We start from the raw sequence: 19,972 nt of genomic DNA on the forward strand, positions 1-19,972 counted from the left end.
GGACTATGACCATGAAATGGAAATGGTAAGTCAGTTGAAAAGGGTGCCACTAGGAAATCTTGCCTTCATGACGAACAGAGCAAAAGTGCTTGACAAATCAGTTCCCAAATCTACGTTGGGTCTCGCCAATGTGGAACAGGCCACAACCAGGAGCTCCAAATAAAGTAGATGAACCCAACGTACTCTCAGGTGAGGTGTTACCTCAGCTGGAAGGACTGCTTGTAGCCCTGAGTGGTGCTGAGGCAGGAGGTGAAGGGGCAGGTGCAGTATTTGTCCTGTTTTCAGAGATGTGTGCCAAGTGGGAGATAAGTGAAGAGGATCAAGTGAACAATAGAGTCTCATAGAGAACGGTCCCTATGGAAAACAGACAGTGGTGGGAGGGAAAGATGTGTTCAGTACAGGATCACATTGTAGATAGTAGGAGTTATGGAGAATGATGGAGGCTCATGGGATGGTAAGTATGGAGAAGGGGAACATTGTCCTTATTATGACAGTGGTAGGGTGTGGCGAGGGCTAATATGTGGGAACTGGAGGAGATGCAGCTGAGGGCAGCATGAAGTTGGTGTGAGGGTAACCTATTCTTTGAAAAAGGAGGGCATTTCCGATGTTGTAAAATGGAAAGCCTCTTCCTGATAACAGATGTGTGCTCAGGCTTCAAAATCAGTTTTTGTGGTATACCGCAGTAACATGCTTCCAATCAAAAATCTACTGCTTCCCCCCTTGCCACCAATCATACAGTTAATTTTTGATTCAATTAGCCAGTTTACCTGGGTTTCTATTGTGCCTTAATGTTTTGGACTAATCTACGATGTGAGATCTTGTCAAATGCTCCACCAAAGTCCATGCAGAAAACATCTTTTGCTCTGCCTTCCTTGGTTCCCTCCTCAAAAATTCAGTCAGCTTAGTGAGAAAGCATTTAGACCATAAGACATAGGAGCACAGAATTAGGCCATTCAACCCAACAAATATTCTCTGCCATTACACCATGGCCTATTTATTACCCTTGTAGACCCATTTTCTTGCATTCTCCCCTTAACCTTTGACACCCTGACTGATCAAAAACTTATCAATGTCAGCTTTAAATATACCTGGCCGCCACAGCTGTCTGTGGCAACAAATTCCACAGATTCACTGCCCTCTGGATAAAGAAATTCCTCCTCATCTCTGTTCTAAAGGGAGGCCCCTCTATTCTGAGGCTATGTGCTCTGGTTTCAGATTATCCACGTGCACTCGATCAAAGTCTTCCGATATTCAGTCACCTTCGATCACCTTAAGCCTTCTAAACTCTAGTGAGTACAAGCCCAGAGCCATCTTGTCCTTGTGCATTAACCCTTTCATTCCTGGAATAATTCATGTGAACTTCCCCTTGATCCTCTCCAGTGCCAGCACACCTTTTCTCAGATAAGGGGCCCAAAACTGCACACTATACTCCAAGTGCAGTCTGACCAAAGCCTTAGAAAGCCTCAGCATTACATCCTTGCTTTTATATTTCAGTAATCTCGAACTGAGTGCTAACATTATATTTGCCTTCCTTACCACCGGCTCAACCTGCAAGTTAAACTTTATGAATCCTGCACGAGTCCCTTTGCACTTATCATTTCTGAATTTGTTTCCTTTTTCAGAAAATATTGTATGCCTTTATTCTTTCTTCTGTCTACTAAAGTGCATGACCAGACAGTATATTCAATCTGCCACATTCTTTGCACATTCTTCCAATACCAGTCCTTCTGCTACTCCCTTAACACTGCCTGTTCTGTTGTATATTTAATATTTCAGTAATCTTGTACATATATTTGATTTTTGTTTGCATAAATAATTCATTACGGTTTATATGTATAAATACATGAATTGCATATGTTATCACGCTACCATGTGATATGCGAGTGCCTTGCTTAAAGTAAACATGAAGTTAGACTTACATTTTGGACTCCCATGTCTTCCTTTGAATTAGTTTAATGTTTTGAAGTTACAAAACATAACACTGGCGATGAGTATTCTTTTAAAATGAGCATGAGATGGTGACTGACCTGTTAAAGCGCAGCAAGATGCTTGAGCTAAAAAGATGCAGCAAGAAACAGTGAGTAAAAAAGCAGCCCTCCGTATGCAGGGATGATCGAATTTAAAAAAGCTGCATAGTACGAGTTCTTCAGAAGGGAAAACACAACTGATTATAAACAAAAAAAGGCAGAAAACAGAGGAATTCACAGGTTTATAAACAGTGAGAACCAGGTGACAATAATCATGAAAAAAAGAGCAGAAATGGATGGTTACATCAGAAAAATTCAACAAGAGATAACTTGCTTATGAATACTGAGCTAATTGAACAGTCTTTTGAAGCAAATGAAATAGCCAATAAGAAATGACTACCAATTTTGCTGAGTGCATTGGGTTTAAAGGCATATAGTTTGCTTCAAAGTTTAACTGCTCCAACCAAACCATCTGAAGTGACCTTTGCTGATATTGTGAAAGTGATTAGGAACATTTCAAACCAAAGCCATTGTTTTTTGTAGAACACATTAGGTTTCATAAGCGGCTGAATTGAAGAGATTATCTGACCATTGTCAGTTCAATGATTCACTGAAAGACCGTTTAGTTTATGGAATCTTACAAGAAAACATTCAAAAACGGCTGTTAACAGAAAGAGCAGTATCAATGGAAAAAGTAGACAGAGATGCAGTTGAGTTGCAATCATGAGTGAAAGTGATTGCAACATCTAAACAGAAACTGGCCTGGCTGAACAAATTGTGTTACTGCTGTTGCAGGGGATCACATACACCAGATCAATGCAAGTTTAAAAGTGAAACTTTCAGAAAATGCAGCAAAGTAAGACACATAGAAAGAATATGTCAAGGAGAAAAAAATGAATGGACTGCACAGAGAAGGGAAAAAGATAAAAAGTCAAGTTGCAGTTTCAAAAAGAGCACTAATCTGCATGCTATTAATGAAAAATCTGATAATGATGAGAGTGACATGGTACTGAAGAGACTTGATTAACAGTGTGAAAATTAACAACAGACAAATAATATGGCTTACAGTAGAAGTGGAATTGGACACTGGTTTGGCTGTTTCTGTCTTTACACAAAATGAGATTGAAGGGCATTTCAAAGATACTAAATTGAAGCCTGCAGATACCCAACTAAGAACTTATACTGGAGAAAAATAATTCCTGTGGGTATCACATTTGTGAAATACAACAACCAACAAGCCACATTGAGCTTGTATATTGGTAAAAGCAGAAGGAATAGTATTGTGGGGACATGATTGGCTGAGACAAGTTGGACAACTTGATTGGAGATCCATCCATCATTTGCCTGTTACATGTTGCATGTGTGACAACTTGTCAAATGCCTTCTGAAAATCCAAGTAAACAACATCCACTGTCTCTGCTTTCTCTATCTTGGTTGTTATTTCCTCAAAACCTTCTTTGCTACCTAATGCTAACTGTTAGGAGGCCTAACAAAATGATTGTCTCCTTTTTGTCCTTAGGATCTAGCCATGTGGCATCATTTGAAGAGCCTTCTTGGACAACCTCCATTGTAGAGGAAAGATGGGCTCCTTAATCAGTACTTCAATGCCACATCCCCTATGTTCCCTAGCATACTGAACTCCCAGTACTGTCCTTTTATCAATCATATTCCCATGTGATGATCAAAACTCTCAACTTGTCGTAAGCTAGATAAAATTTAACCTTCCAATCCACCTATGTGCCTTACCCTGTCCATGCCTGCTCCATCGACTGGACTAACGTAGCTCTCCTACATTGCATTACACTTTTCACACCCCCCCCCACCACCACCTTTAATGTTGTGTCCTGCCAGATTAGTTTAAAACCCTACCCAACAACACCAGTAAACTTTGCTGCAAGTCTCTTAATGATATTCTTGTTCAGGTGCAACCAGTGTGGCTCCTGCTGGCCCCAACGTTCCCAGAAACAGTCCAGGTAATCTAAACAGCTAAAGCCTTTCTCTTACACATCCCTTTAGCCACACGTGTAAATGCCTTGTCCTCTTGTTCCTAATCTCACCAGCATGTATTATTTGAAGTAAGATAAAGATTGCAGCCTTAGGGATCTGTTTCTTAATTTGTAAATTAGCTCCCTAAGTTCATGTTTCAGGCCCTCTTCCCATTTTTAAACCATGGATACAACATTTTCAACCCATTGAGTGCACTGGCCGTCAAGTATCCATTTGCACTGATCCTATTTTACTCTCTCCACATTGCCAACAATCTCTCCCAAAATTCTGCCACTCACTTATCCTCCCGATCCACAGGTCTTTGACAGCACCTGGAGGAAATCCAATGAGTTACAGGAAGAATGTGCAAACTCCACATAGGCAGCACCAAAGGTCAGATTTGGACACAGATCCTTGGAGCTGTAAAGAGGCTCTATTTATTTATTTGTTAAGATACAATGTGTACCAGACCCTTTCGGTCTTTCAAGTCATACCACCAGGCAATCCCCCCCCCCCCCGATTTAACCCTAGCCTAATCATGGGGCAATCTACATTGACCTATTAGCCAACCAGTATGTCTTTGGACTGTGGAAGTAAGCCGGAGCACCCAGAGGAAACTCACGTGCTCACATACAAACGTACGAATTCCTTTTAGACAGTGGTGGCAGTTGAACCTGGTTCACTGGTACTGTACAGCATCGCACTAACCACTATGCTATCGTGGTGCTGTGCTGTTCCATCCTAATAAAGACAGTTCTCATGAACACCTTTAGAAACATAGAAAACCCTCAGCACACAACTTTCAGGAAGTCATCCCCTTCCTTATCCGTCTGTTATAGAATTGAAGTTCCCTGATATTACCATTCTTCAATAATTGCATTTTTCTCTAGACTTACTTAGTCTTCCTCTCACCATTTGATATTCTTTTAAACATCCTCCATTGTGGAGTAGTGCTCTCAACACAATCCAGTGGAGCCTTTGACCTCCCCAAGACATCCTCCATTTCCAACACCTCCTTGCTCAGTATTGCACATCTTTTTTTGCCTGTTTTGCATTGTGTCCAAAGATTGTCCATCCAGAAATATTAAACATCTAGTCATGTTCATTTTTGAACTGTGTTATTGGCACAACTTATTTCCCGCAATACTTCTTTTATGAGTGTATCTCCAAGGCTACTGGTTTTCGCAGGAACGCTAATGACCAGTATCGCAAGGATGGAAATTCCTGGGGCATTCTCACAAAGACTATGTCGTCTTCATTAGTCATTGATGAGGACAGAAAATATGGTTCGTTGATTCAATTAGCAGGGTAAGCCAGGTAATTACAGGCAGGTGAGCCGTATGTCAGTTAAGGGAGGTATTGGAAAAGTTCTCAGGGACAGGATAAATCTACACTTAGAAAAGCAGGTATGTGGGGCAGTGACTGACCCAGGAGTGTGGGCAGTTACTTACCAAGTATGTGGGGTCAATGAAATCTAGTGTGGAATATGAAGTGGCTAACTAGGTGTAAAAGGCCATAATGTGGCTCTGTCTCCTGTAGGACCACTTGATCCATAAGTGCATCTAGGGTATAAGTGGAACTGCAGCTCAATGTCTTTCAACTCATACAGGAGAATGACGAGGTGATGGACAGGAGCTACAAAGAGGTAGTCACCCCTAGACTGCAGGAGACAGGTAACTGTGTGACTGTCAGGAGAAGGAGGGGAAATGCACAGCCAGTGCAGAGTACACCTGTGGACATTTTCCTTGATAATATGTATACAACTTTAGATACTATTGAGGGTGAGCTACAGTGATCAGGTCTCTGGCATGGAGACTGGTGCTCTGGCTCAGAAGAACAGAGAGGTGACGAGGACTGCAGTGTTGATCGGAGTTTCCTTAGTCAGAGGGACAGAGATGAGATTGTAAGAGCACTATAGAGACACCCGGATGGTATGTTGCCTCCCAGGTGCCAGGGTTAGGGATGTCACAGGTCATGTCCATGGCATTTTCAAAGGGGAGGTCGAGCAGCCTGAAGTCTTGATACGTATTGGCACTGATGATCTCAAGGGCTCTAAGGCCCTTGAGGAGGTCCTGAACAGAAATTTTAGGGAGCTAGGCAATATGTTAATAAACAGGACCTTCAGGGTAGTAATCTCTGGATTGTTGCCTGTGCCATGTGCCATTGAGAATAATTTGACACATGAATGTGTGGTTGAGGAATTGGTGCTGGGGTGAAGAGTTCAGATTTATGGATCATTGGGATCTCTTCTGAGGAAAGTTCGATCTGTACAAAAAGGATGGGACACACCTGAATCCAAAGGGGTCCAACATCCTTATGAGCAGGCTAGCTAGAGTTGCTCAGGATGGCTTAAACTACTTTGGCAGGGGAATGGGAACCGGAGTGATAGTGTTGAAGATGAGGTAGTTGGTTTACAAACAAAAGCAATGAGTAGTGAGGAGAGGCTGATGACAGGGCAAAACTGCAGTCAACAGGATGAGGTGCAAAGTAAAAGGCCGACAAAATCCAAAAGAGTGTATACCAGACTGAATATGTCATATTTTAATGTGCACAGTATATGAAATAAGGTAGATTAACTTTCAACACAGTTACAGGAGATGGCATGTATGACGTTGTAGGCATCACTGTGTTATGGCTGAAAGAAGATTATCGCTGAGAGTTTAATGTCCAAGAATACACATTGTATCAAATGGACTGCAAGGAAGGCAGAGAGGATGGTGTGGCTTTGTCGGTTAAAAAATGAAATCAAATCATCAGAAAGAGGTGACATAAGGTTAGAAGGTGTTGAATCGTTGTGGATAGATCTAAGGAACTGCAAGGGTAAAAAGACCCTGATGGGAGTTGTATAGAGACCCCCAAACAGTAGTAAGGATGTGGCTCACAAATTACAACTGGAGATAGAAAATTCATCCCAAAAGGGCAATGTTACAACAGTCATGGGGGATTTCAATATGCAGGTAGAATTGGGAAGATCGAACATGAAAGTAAACTAGCCAATAATATTGAAAATCATATCAAAAGTATCTTTAGATACATAAAGTGTAAAAGAGAGGTGAGAGTGGATATCAGAATGCTGCAAAATGATGGTGGAGAGGTAGTGATAGGGACAAGAAAATGGTGGACAAACTGAATAAGTATTTTGCATCAGTCTTCACTTTGGAAGACTCTAGCAGAATAGTGGAAATTCCAGGTGTCAGGGACCATGAATTGTGTGAAGTTACCATTACAATGGAGAAGATCTTTGGGAAACTGAAAGGTCTGAAGGTAGCTAAGTCACCTGGACCAGATGTTGTGCACTCAGGGTTCTGAAAGAGGTGCCCAAAGAGATTGTGGAGGTATTAGTAATGACCTGAATCAGAATCAGGTTTATTTATCACTTGCATATGTGGTGAAATTTGTTAACTTAGCAATGGCAGTACAATGCAAGACATGATAATGTAGAAAGAAAAAAATAAATTAAATCAATTACATTAAATGTATATTAAATAGTTAGATTAACAATAGTGCAAAACAGAAATAATATGTATTTTAAAAAGTGAGGTAGTGTTCAAGGGTGCAATGTCCATTTAGGAATCATATGGCTGAGGGGAAGAAGCTGTTCTTGAATTGTTGAGAGTGTGCCTTCAGGCTTCTGTTCCTGATGATAACAATGAGAAGAGGGCATGTCCTGAGTGATGGGAGTCCTTAATAATGGACTCCGCCCTTCTGGGGCACTGCTCCTTGAAGGTGTCTCAGATACTACAGAGGCTAGTACCCAAGGTACCAAGAGCTGAACAATTTTACAACACTCTGCAGCTTCTTTCAGTCCTTTGCAATTGCCACCACCCTCCCCATACTGGACAGTGGTGCAACCTGTCAGAATGCTCTCCATGGTACATGTTTTCAGGTGTTTTCCAGAATCTAGTGATTCTGGAATGGTGCTAGAAACTGGAAAAATGCAAATATCAATCCTTTGTTCAAGAAGGGAGAGAGACAGGAGAAAGTAAATTATAGGCCAATTAGTCTGATATTAGTGGTTTGGAAGATGTTGGATTCGATTGTTAAAGATGAAATCTCAAGGTACTTGGAGGTACATGATAAAATAGGCCGTAATCAGCATGGTTTCCTCAAGGAAATCTTGCCTAACAAATCTGTTGGAATTCTTTGAAGAAATAACAAGCAGGATAGACAAAGGAAAATCGGTTGATGTTGTGTACTTGGATTTTCAAAAAGCCTTTGACAAGCTGCCATACTTGAGGCTACCTAACAAGCTATGAGTCTATGGTATTACAGGAAAGATTCTAGCATGGATAAAGCAGTAGCTGATTGGTAGGAGGCAAAGAATGGGAATAAATGAGGCCTTTTCTAGTTGGCGGCCGGTAACTAGTGGTGTTCCACAGGGGTCTGTGTTGTGACCAATTCTTGTTACATTATATGTCAACGATTTGGATGGTGAAGTTGATGGCTTTGTTGCAGTTTGCAGACGATACAAAGATAAGAGGGGCAGGTAGTTTTGAGGAAACAGGCTACAAATGTACTTAGACAGATTCGGAGAATGGGAAAGGAAATGGCAGATGGAATACAGTGTCAGGAAGTGTATGGTCATGCACTTGGTAGAAGAAATGAAAGGGTTGGCTATTTTCTAAATGGAGAAAACATAAAAAAATCAGAAGTCCTTGTGCAGGAGGAGTTCCTAAAGGTTGATTTGCAGGTTGAGTTTGTGGTGAGGAAGGCAAATATGATGTTAGCATTCATTGTGAGAAAATTAGGTGTGATGTTGAGACTTTATAAAGCACTGATGAGGCCTTACTTGGGCCTTTTATCTTAGAAAGGAAGTGTTGAAATTAGAGAGAGTTCAAAAGAGGTTCATGAAGATGATTCTAGGATTGAAATGGTGTGTCATTTGAAGAGTGTTTGATGGCTCTGGGCCTGTATTCACTAGAAGTCAGAAGAATGAAGGGTGATCTAATTGAAATCAATCGAATGGTGAAAGGCCTTGATAGAGTGAATGTGGAAGGGATGTTTCCTATGGTGGGTGTACCTAAGACCAGAGGATACAGCCTCAGAATAGAAGGGCTTCCTTTCAAAATGCAGGTGAGGAATTTCTTTATCAAGAGAGTGGAGAATCTATGGAATTTGTTGCCACAGGCAGCTGTGGAGGCCAAGTCTTTACGTGTATTTGAGTTAGAGGTCCTTGGATAATATACTTCTTACATTTACACTGTTGGTATTTGCCTTTTAAATTAAATAACATGTACGTACAGAACAGCAATGAGTAAATAACTTAGGCTGTAACTACACAGACGGTATTCAGGATGATATCCTTCAAAGCTGTGACTGTGTTGTGTCTGTCTGTTGTGTGTCCTCCCACTCCAAGCCCAACCCCACTTCCAGCTCTGTCTCCATGTGGATCAGATTGGTGTGGTTTGGGTTGTGTTATAGGTTAGGGCCGGTCTTCAGTCTTGAGGTGGGGTGGGGCTGAGGAGAAATGGAATCAGAACCTCAGGGGTGAAGTATTAATTAGGGCATATGATCAGGGGTCTTTTGAAATATTGGTCCAGGGCTGCAGATGTGTGGGGATGTGCACAGAAAGTGCAAGGGGCTGAAAGCAAAGCTCTAAGTATTGATATCAAAAGGACACAATCCCACGCCTGTGCACTGGATCAGGGCTATCATTGTGGAAATGAAGAGAGGTGGGCCTTGTGTGACATCACTGTGCGCATCTGGATAGCTCCATACAAATATTTCACACATGCCAACATCTTGCCTTTACCAAGATACCTTTGTCATGAAGGTACAGAAACAGTTGTGGTAGTTATGTTGTATATGGGAAACCAGAGAGAGAGACAGAGCAAGTAACTGTTGGCCTTACTTACCTATCAGTCACCAATGGGAAGTTGTGGGCTGCAGACAGGGAGGTGTCCATGCAGTCAGATACTGGATCAGGGAGAGAGTGAAGGCCAGTGAGGACATCAGCTGCAGTCTGTCATGTGGCAGAGCCAGGGCTGTTGGCCCTCCTGCATCTCCTGGTTCTCATGTTCTGTTCTTGATTGTCTCCAGCAGAGCCCCCTGGAAGGACCGTTGAGAGACGGGTGGACACGTGGTTCAGCAAGCAGCAAGTTTTCTTCCAGGAGGCTGCAGATGTCTGCCGGCACCTGATCTGAATCCTGTGCCACGCCAGTCACTGCTGCTCTGACATGTCAAAGAAAATCAGCCTCTTCCTGTCCTCCCGGTATCACGGGCAGTGACTTTAAGCTGTGCTCTGCTATTCCTGTCTCTGCTGCCCCCCCCCCACCTTGTGTTGCTTCAGCTGCCCCCTTTGCCACAGTCTGCCCGCTCTGCTACTGCCCGCACTGCATCTGGCCCTCTGCTGCTGCTGCCCCTGCAGGCCCCCTCTCTGTTGCTTCCTTCACTGCTGTCTGGCTACAGGTCATTGCCCAAGAGCCTGGTGCTGTTGTGCCTATTTTGTTCATTGGACAAGGTCTGTTCAAAGGCAGCCAACACGCCACCTATCCAGCTGTGACTGAGGAAAGTTCCAAAGGGTGGAAAACATCCTATTAGCAAAACATGTGAATAACCTTTCCCTACTTGTAGGTAAGAAGTCAGTTGTGAGTATTGAGCAGAACTTACAATATTCATGAATTTGAATCAGCTGTGTCACTTGCTGTTCTGTCTTCACCTCACTCACATTGGTCAGTTTTAGGAAGCCTAAGAAACCCAAGGATTCAAATTAAATTGGAAAGGAGCTGAAATTCCATCTAAATGTGCAATTGCATCTATATCTGGAGCCAGAGAATGTGGGTGAGGTACTAAGCAAGTACTTCACATCAATATTCACCAAGGAGAAGGAAAGGACGATAGTGAGATCTGTGCACCAAGGAGGATGCTAATGATCAAGAGCATGGTGAAATCAAGAAAGAGGTAGTGTTGTGTCAGTGGAAGACTATTAAGATGGTTCAGTCTCCAAGGTCTGTCTAGATCTATCCAAGGTAATTGAGAGAGATAGAAAAGGAGATTGAAATCAACCTTGACAGAAATCTTTGTATCTACTTAGGCACAGGCAAAGTCCAAGAAATCTGGAGAATGCCCCCTGTCCAGCTGTGACTGAGGAAAGCTCCAAAGGGTGGGAAACATTCTATTAGCAAACTAGAGAAAATCTGCAGATGCTGGACATGCAAGCAACACACACAAAATGCTGGAAGAACTCAGCAGGCCAGGCAGCATCTATGGAAAAGATTACAGTCGACGTTTCAGGCCAAAACCTTTCAGCAGGACTGGAGGAAAAAAGATGAGGAGTAGATTTAAAAGGTGGGGGGCAGGCAAGAGTGAAACACAAGGTAATAGGTGAAACCAGAAGAGGGATGGATGAAGTAAAGAGCTTGCAAGTTGATAAGTGAGAGACGGAAGACCATGGAAGAAAGAAAACGGGGTAAGAGCACCAGAGGGAATTGATGGGCGCGAGAGGGAATAGGGGATGGGAAATGGTGAAAGAGAAGGGTGGTGAGGGGCATCATCAGAAGTTTGAGAAATCGATATTCATGCCATCAGGTTGGAGGGGAGACTACCCAAACGGAATATAAGGTGATGTTCGTCCAACCCAAGAGTGGCCTCGTTACGACAGTGGAAGAGGCCATGGATGGACATATCAGAATGTAAATGGAAAGTGATACTTATCCTTGCAAGCAGAACAAGTGCTACACCTCCTCCCTCACTACCATTCAGGGCCCTAAACAGTCCTTCCAAGTGAGGTGACACCTGGCCTGTGAGTCTGTTGGTGTCGGTGCTTCCACTGTATATCAGTGAGATCTGATGTAAATTGGGAGACTGCTTCATCAAGCTCCGTTCAGCAGAAAATGTGAGTTCTCCCAGTGGCCACACATTTTAATTCCACTTTCCATTCCCATTCTGATATATCCATCCATAGGCTCCTCCATTGCTGAGATGACAGATTGGGTTGGCCTTTGAGGACAAGTGAAGAGTGCTATTGTGACTGTGTTGAGTATAAGAGTCAGGAATTCATGTTGCAGAAGTATAAAACTTTAGTTCGGCCAGATTTGGACAATTGTGACTGGAGTGTTGACTGTAAGAGTCAGGAATTCATGTTGCAGATAGATAAAACTTCAGTTTGGCCAGATTTGGAGTATTGCGTGCATTTCTGGTTGTTCTATTATCGAGAGGATCTGGAGAAGGTGCACAAGATGCTGACCGGAATGTTGCCTGGATTAGAAGGTATGAACTGTAAGAAGAAGAAGGACAAACTTGTATTTTCTCTGAAGCAGTGAAGGCTAGGGAGAGAACTGATAGAGGACATGATATGTAAGGTGAGAGATTTAAATGAGATGAGTGAGATAAGTTTATTTTACACAAAGAGCAGCCAATGCCTGGAATGTGCTGCCAGTGATGGAAGCAGGTATAATCATGGCTTTTAAGAAGAATTTAGTCAGGCAAATGAATGGGCAGGGAATGGAGGGATATGAATCATGCAGGCAGATGGGATTACCTTAATTTGATGTCATGGTCAGCAAAGAGATGTTGAGTCAAAGGGCCTGTTTATGTGCAGTACTGTTTTATGTTTTATGTATTTTTCAGTTGAGTTCTGCAAGCAGCTAGCACACTTAAAGTCAGGCAAGTAGAGTTCACTTCTCAAGGTTCTAACCCCTCTCAACTGCAGACAAGCCAACCAGCTTACTTCAGTCTCTAAGATGCTTCACCTGCAGCTATTCAGTAATTTGTATGTCAGATTTCCTACAATGACATTATTTTGCAGTGAGTTCCATCTTCTGTGAGAAAATCATACCTCTTGTCCCCTCTAATCTTTCTACAAGAACTTTAATTTATGCCCCCTGGACTTTGACCCCTCTGGAAATGGAAATTAATCCTTCCTATTGACTTTGCAATTTTAGACACCTGAAGTATCCCCTAAGTCTGTTTCAATGGAATCCAGTTTTTCCATCACATATATTCTCTGCACCCATTCCAGTGTATTTGTATCTTTTCTGTGATGTGTGACCAGAACTGTATGGAATGATCAATATGAATCTGACTTGTCTTTATTGTTCCAGCGTAAGCATCATGTTCTTCTACCCAATGGCCAGGCTAATAAACAAAACATTCCATTTATCAGTATAACCACTTTGTTGACTTGTTCAAGACACTTAACACTGGAAGTTTGGTGGAAGGTTGTTTTGGTGATGGATAAAGTATTGCTGTTGTATTTAGGAGCCTGTGATGGGGATCTCACTGTTGTTAAACACATTAACAATGTTGATGCTATATAGCAAGAACAATTAGTATGTCTGCAGATGACACCAAAATTTGTCATGTAGACATGAGAAGGATGTGCTACAAAGAGATACTGATCAGCTGATACAGAGGACATTGCAAAGACAGATGGAGTTTCACCCTGATAAATGTGAAATGATGCATTTTGGAGGTCAGCTAACAGTAGAACAAACACAGTGAATGGTAAGGCCTTAGGGAGTGTTGAGGAACGGGGAAACCTTAGTATACAAATCCAAAGATCCATGGAAGTGGCAACACAGGAGAGTAAAGATGGTGTATGGGATGCTGGTTTTCATTAACAGGGGATATAGAACTTAAGAATGGGGTTTATGGTAAAGATTTATAAACACTGGTGAAGCCTTAATTGGAATATTTAGTGTAGCCTTGGTTGTCATGATTTGGAAAGGACATGATTGTTTTGAGAGAGTATTGAAAAGATTCGCCTGGATATGAGGAGAGACTGGGTTTGTTTTCCTTGAAGGAGAGAAGGCTGAAAGGGACTTGTTAGAGGTAAACAACGTCACAAGGGGCAAGGATAAATGTAGACGGTAGTAAACTTTTTTTACACTAGACACTCGTAGGTCAAATGTCTGCCATGCTCTATGCCTTAGTACAGTGACCCTGCCTTCACAGCTCTTTGGACAGGGAGTTCTCAAGATTCATGATGTGTCAGAAGATATTCCTTTTTAAATGTGTGAGAGCTTACTTTGTAACTATACTTCCTAGTTCTTGGCACCCTGAGTAGGGAAAGCAATCTCAGCATTCATCTATCAGATCAATATATCTTTCAATAAGATCACCTCTTTAAAACTCCTATGGGTGCAAGCCAACCTGTTTAGTCTCCGTGTATTCCAGGTGTCAGTAGAGTGAGCCTTCCCAGCTGTGCCTCCAATGCAAGTTCATCCTTCTTCCTAATCTGTACCCCACTAGTGTTCATAGCTTGTAAAGAGTTTTAAAATTTCCTATGTTTATGCTCCATTCTCTTTCAACATTCCATTAATTTTCTGTAAAACTTGCTGTAACTGCAGTGCTAGCTTTTTGATTGTCATGTACTTGGACTCTCACTTTGTAGACTGACTGTTCAAAGTAAAATGTATTATCAGGGTACATACATGTCACCACATACAACCCTGAGATTATTTTTCCTGTAGGCATACTTGGCAAATATGTAGAACAGTAACTGTAAACAGGTCAATGAACAACAAACTGTGTTTATAAATATAAATAAATAGCAATAAATAATGAGAGCGTAAAATAACAAGATAAATAGTCCTTTAAGTAAGACTATCAGTTGTGGGAACACCAGAAATAGAATGAGTGTAGTTATCCCCTTGTGTTCAAGAACCTAATGGCTGAGGGGCTGTACCTGTTCTTGAGCCTGGTGCTGCGAGTCCTAAGGCACCTGTACTTTCTACCTGACGACAGCAGTGAGAAAACAGCATGACCTGGGTAGTGAGGATCTTTGATGGATGCTGCTTTTCAATAGCAATGCTTCATGTAAATGTGCTCAGTGGTTGGGAGGGCTTTACTTGTGAAGGTAATAATTTTGCTCTGTCATTCCCCTTTCAAAGCGTATGGCCTTGCACTTTTCCACAAGATCCCGCATCAATAGAATGGTCTTCTTGTCCATTCGCTTAATCCATCTGTATCTTAGCTTCCACTTCTGAGTCAAATTCCATTTGCCATTTGTCCACTCAACCAGATATTTCGATTTTCCTGTAGTCTAACACTCATGATGAACCAGTATCACTTGCAATGTTTGTGTCATTTGCTACATCTTTCCATACAACCTCCACCAAAAATTAAAAACCCGATTGACCCTGTTGGATTTTGATACATTTACTTTGAAAAGTTCTTACAGAAGTCAACGAGGCATTAAATTGGTGCTTACAATTATTTTATTAAATAATGCCTGTGTGTTGAGCTGTAGCTCCTAGGGGGCCGCATTAGGGAACTGAAGATGCAGCTTGATGACCTTCAGCTGGTCGTGGAGAGCGAGGAGGTGATAGAAAGGAGCTGTAGGCAGGTGGTCACACTGGGGTTACGGGAGGCGGACAAGTGGGTAACAGTCAGGAGAGGGACGGGGAAGAGTCAGGTACTAGAGAGTACCCCTGTGGCTGTCCTCCTTGTCAATGGGGAGGGCGGGGAGACAGCCTACCTGGGGGAAGCAACAGTGGACGAGCGTCCAGCACAGAGTCAGGCCCTGTGGTAGGGAAAGGAAGAGGAAGGCAGTAGTGAGAGGGGACTCTATGATTAGGGGGTCAGACAGGCAATTCTGTGGATGCAGGAAAGAAACTTGGATGGTAGTTTGCCTCCCAGGTGCCAGGATCCGGAATGTTTCAGATTGCGTCCAAGATATCCTGCAGTGGGAGCAAGAACAGCCAGAGGTCATGGCACATACTGGTACCAATGACATGGGTGGGAAAAGGGAAAGGGAAGAGGTCCTGAAAAATGACTACAAGGAGTTAGGAAGGAAGTTGAGAAGCAGGACCGCAAAGGTAGTAATCTCGGGATTACTGCCTGTGCCACGTGACAGTGAATATAGGAATAGAATGAGGTGGAGGATAAACGCATGGCTGAGGGACTGAAGCAGGGAGAAGGGATTCAGATTTCTGGATTATTGGGACCACTTTTGGGGCAGGTGTGACCTGTACAAAAAGGACAGGTTGCACTTGAATCCCAGGGGGACCAATATCCTGGCAGGTGGGGTTTGCTAAGGCTACTGGGGAGAGTTTAAACTAGAATTGTTGGGAGTTGGGATCCGAACTGAAGAGACTGGGGAAGAAGCGGTTGGTTCACAAATATAGAAAGCTTGGAGACAGAGTGTGAGGGAGGATAGGCAGGTGATAGAGAAGGGATGCGCTCAGATGGACAGTTTGAGCTGCGTCTATTTTAATACAATGAGTATTGTGAACAAAGCGGATGAGCTCAGAGTGTGGATCGGTACTTAGAGCTATGATGTGGTGGCCATTACAGAGACTTGGATGGCTCAGGGACAGGATTGGTTACTTCAAGTGCCGGATTTTAGATGTTTCAGAAAGGACAGGAAGGGAGTCAAAAGAGGTGGCAGCGTGGCACTGTTGATCAGAGATAGTGTCACAGCTGCAGAAAAGGTGGATGTCATGGAGGGATTGTCTACGGAGTCTCTGTGGGTGGAGGTTAGGAACAGAAGGGGTCAGTAACTCTACTGTATGCTTTTTTTATAGGCCATCCAATAGTAACAGGGATATCGAGGAGCAGATAGGGAAACAGATCCTGGAAAGGGATAATAATAACAGAGATGTCGTGATGGGAGATTTTAATTTCCCAAATATCGATTTGCATCTCCCTAGAGCAAGGGGTTTAGATGGGGTGGAGTTTGTCAGGTGTTTTCTGGAAGGTTTCTTGACACAGTATGCAGATAAGCCTACAAGAGGAGAGACTGTACTTGATTTAGTATTGGGAAATAAACCTGGTCAGGTGTCAGATCTCTCAGTGGGAGAGCATTTAGAGAGAGGAAGGTGATCATAATTCTATCTCCTTTACAATAGAATTGGAGAGAGATAGGAACAGACAAGTTAGAAAAGTGTTTAATTGGAGTAAGGGGAATTATAAAGCTATCAGGCAGGAACTTGGAAGTTTAAATTGGGAACAGATGTTCTCAGGGGAAAGCATGGAAGAAATGTGGCAAATGTTCAGGGGATATTTGTGTGGAGTCCTGCCAAGGTATGTTCCAATAAGACAGAGAAGTTATGGTAGTTTACAGGAACCATGGTGTACAAAGGCTATAATAATTCTTGTCGAGAATAAAAGCTTACAAAAGGTTCAGAGAGCTAAGTAATGTTAGAGATCTAGAAGATTATAAGGCTACCAGGAAGGAGCTTAAAAAGGAAATTAGGAGAGCCAGAAGGGGCCATGAGAAGGCCTTGATGGACAGGATTAAGGAAAGTCCCAAGGCATTCTACAAGTATGTGAAGAGCAAGAGAATAAAATATGAAAGAATAGGACCGGTCAAGTGTGACAGTGGGAAAGTGTGTATGGAACCAGAGAAAATAGCAGAGGTTCTTAATGAATACTTTATTTCAGTATTCACCATGAGAAAGGATCTTGGTGATTGTAGTGATGACTTGCAGCAGACTGAAAAGCTTGAGCATGTAGATATTAAGAAAGTAGATGTGCTGGAGCTTTTGGAAAGCATCAAGTTGGGTAAGTTGCCTGGACCGAATGAGATGTACCCCCAGGCTACTGTGGGAGGCAAGGGTGAGATTGCAGAGCCTCTGGAGATGATCTTTCCATCATCAATGGGGACGGGAGAGGTTCCGGAGGATTGGAGGGTTGCTGATGTTTTTCCTTTATTCAAGAAAGGGAGTAAAGACAGCCCAGGAAATTATAGAACAGTAAAGTCTTACTTCAGTGGTTGGTAAGTTGATGGAGAAGATCCTAAGAGGCAGACTTATGAACATTTGGAGAGGTATAATATGATTAGCAGTAGTCAACATGGCTTTGTCAAGGACAGGTCATGCCTTACGAGCCTGATTGAATTTTTTGAGCTTGTGACTAAACACATTGATGAAGGAAGAGCAGTAGATGTAGTGTCTATGGATTTTGGCAAGGCATTTAATAAGGTACTCCAAGCAAGGCATATTGAGAAAGTAAGGAGGCATGAGATCCAAGGGCATATTGCTTTGTGGATCCAAAACAGACTTGTCCACAGAAAGCAAAGAGTGGTTGTAGACAGGTTAAATTCTGCATGGAGGTCGGTGACCAGTGGTGTGCCTCAGGGATCTATTCTGGGACACTTACTCTTCGTGATTTTTATAAATGACCTGGATGAGGAAGTGGAGGGATGGGTTAGTAAGTTTGCTGATGACACAGTGGTTGGAGGTGTTGTGGATAGTGTGGAGGGCTGTCAGAGGTTACAGCGGGACATTGATAGGATGAGAAGTGGCAGATGGAGTTCAAGCCAGGTAAGTGTGAAGTGGTTCATTTTGGTAGGTCAAATATGATGGCAGAATATTGTATTAATTGTAAGACCCTTAGCAGTGTGGAGAATCAGAGGGATCTTGGGGTCCAAGTCCATAGGACACTCAAAGCAGCAGCGCAGGTTGACTCAGTGGTTAAGAAGGCATACGGTGTATTAGCCTCCATTAATCGTGAATTGAACTTAAGAGCCAAGAGGTAATGTTGCAGCTATATAGGACCCTGGTCAGACCTCACTTGGAGCACTGTGCTCAGTTCTGGTCGCCTCACTACAGGAAGGATGTGGAAACCATAGAAAGGGTGCAGAGGAGATTTTCAAAAATGTGGCCTGGATTGGGGAGCAGGCCTTATGAAAACAGGTTGATTGAACTCGGCCTTTTCTCCTTGGAGCTTTTTCCCCAGGACTGAAATGTTTGCAACAGGAGGACACAGGTTTAACATTTGGGGAGTAGCTGCAGAGGAGATGTCGGGGTAAGTTTTTTTTTAATATGCAGGGAATGGTGAGTGCATAGAATGAGCTGCCGGAAGTGGATATGATAGGGTCTTTTAAGAGAATTTTGGATAGGTACATGGAGCTTAGAAAAATAGAGGGCTATGGGAAACCCTAGGTAACTTCTAAGGTAGATACATTTTCGGCACAACTTTGTGGGCCAAAGGGCCTGTATTGTTCTGTAGTTTTTCTATGTTTTCTATGTTTCTATGTTTAAATGCTACAAGAACAAGGAACAAGCAAAGAGTGAGAGATGAGAGAACAAAGAAAAGACAAAGGAAAAAGTAGTCATAGCCATCTCATACTCAGAGTAGAGATATAATACAAATTCCAGTGATAACAACCTATAAAATTGCCAGATTCAAATGGTTTGACAACAGCTACTGAAAGCTAATGTTTCTTGAAAAATACAGAAGCAACTGTACTGTAATTACTGATACAATTACATATATATAGGTGATTATATATAAACTCAAGCAAGCAGAGGACACTTAAACAACAAGGAAAATAACAATTTCACAGCCCAGTCTAACAACCCTCATCATTAACAAGCCCACGTCAGTTAAAGATCTTCTTTTCCTATCTGTCACTGCCATTGGACTCCAGTAATTCAGCTGAATAACAGATATTTTGCCATCTGTCACACAGTCAGCTCTGGCAGTGTATTGTGGCAGTCACAAACCTCACCTGATAGCAAGTGGAACCGACTGCCAGCCCCAGCAGGCAGATTCAGCCATGTGCTAAAATGTGGTCAGATGATATGTATAAAAAATTCTTTAAGAAAAAAGAGGAAATTGCATTAAATCTGGCTGATGTTAGCACAAACAACCCATTTAATGTGTTTGTTTTTGTTTGCAGCGGAATACCAGAGCAGTCTTCAGGAGAAACTTCCTCTCATCATTGGATCAGCAGCTGCTGGCCTGGTCTTCATAATTGCGGTTTTAATCATTTTCATTGTTTGCAACAGGTAACTCAAAGGATCTATCTACTCTGTGTTGCATAACACTTGAAAAAGTTAATCCTCTGGTTGTACAATATGCTTTCCTTTAACCCGGTTTTTGAAAATTAGTAACAATATTCATGTTTTTCAATGGCTCTTAACCATTGAATTTAGGTTGATGCAGGAACTTCCTTGCCTTTCTAAATGCTCTGGTTAATGGAAACTTGTTGTATTGATAGACTTTCTGTTGCTCTGTGGGGCTGCTTCATGGTGGATACTTGGTCTCCCACTTAACTACGCTGTAGAATCAGATGTGTTTAGCACAGACAGAGATGAGTGAGCCCAACATGCCTATGTTGCCCAATAATT

The 19,972-nt window shown here is 42.4% G+C and overlaps 1 protein-coding gene across 1 annotated transcript in view; it reads left to right on the plus strand.

Moving 5' to 3' along the window:
- Window positions 1-19,972, plus strand: part of LOC132381967 (ephrin type-B receptor 2) — a 468,380-nt gene that overhangs the window by 318,397 nt on the left and 130,011 nt on the right. The window contains exon 8 of the mRNA XM_059951670.1: window positions 19,522-19,630. Coding sequence (XP_059807653.1) covers window positions 19,522-19,630 — 109 coding nt within the window. The remainder of the gene's footprint in view (window positions 1-19,521; window positions 19,631-19,972) is intronic.

The sequence above is a fragment of the Hypanus sabinus genome, chromosome 27 (assembly GCF_030144855.1).
Source record: "Hypanus sabinus isolate sHypSab1 chromosome 27, sHypSab1.hap1, whole genome shotgun sequence".
Taxonomy (NCBI): domain Eukaryota; kingdom Metazoa; phylum Chordata; class Chondrichthyes; order Myliobatiformes; family Dasyatidae; genus Hypanus; species Hypanus sabinus.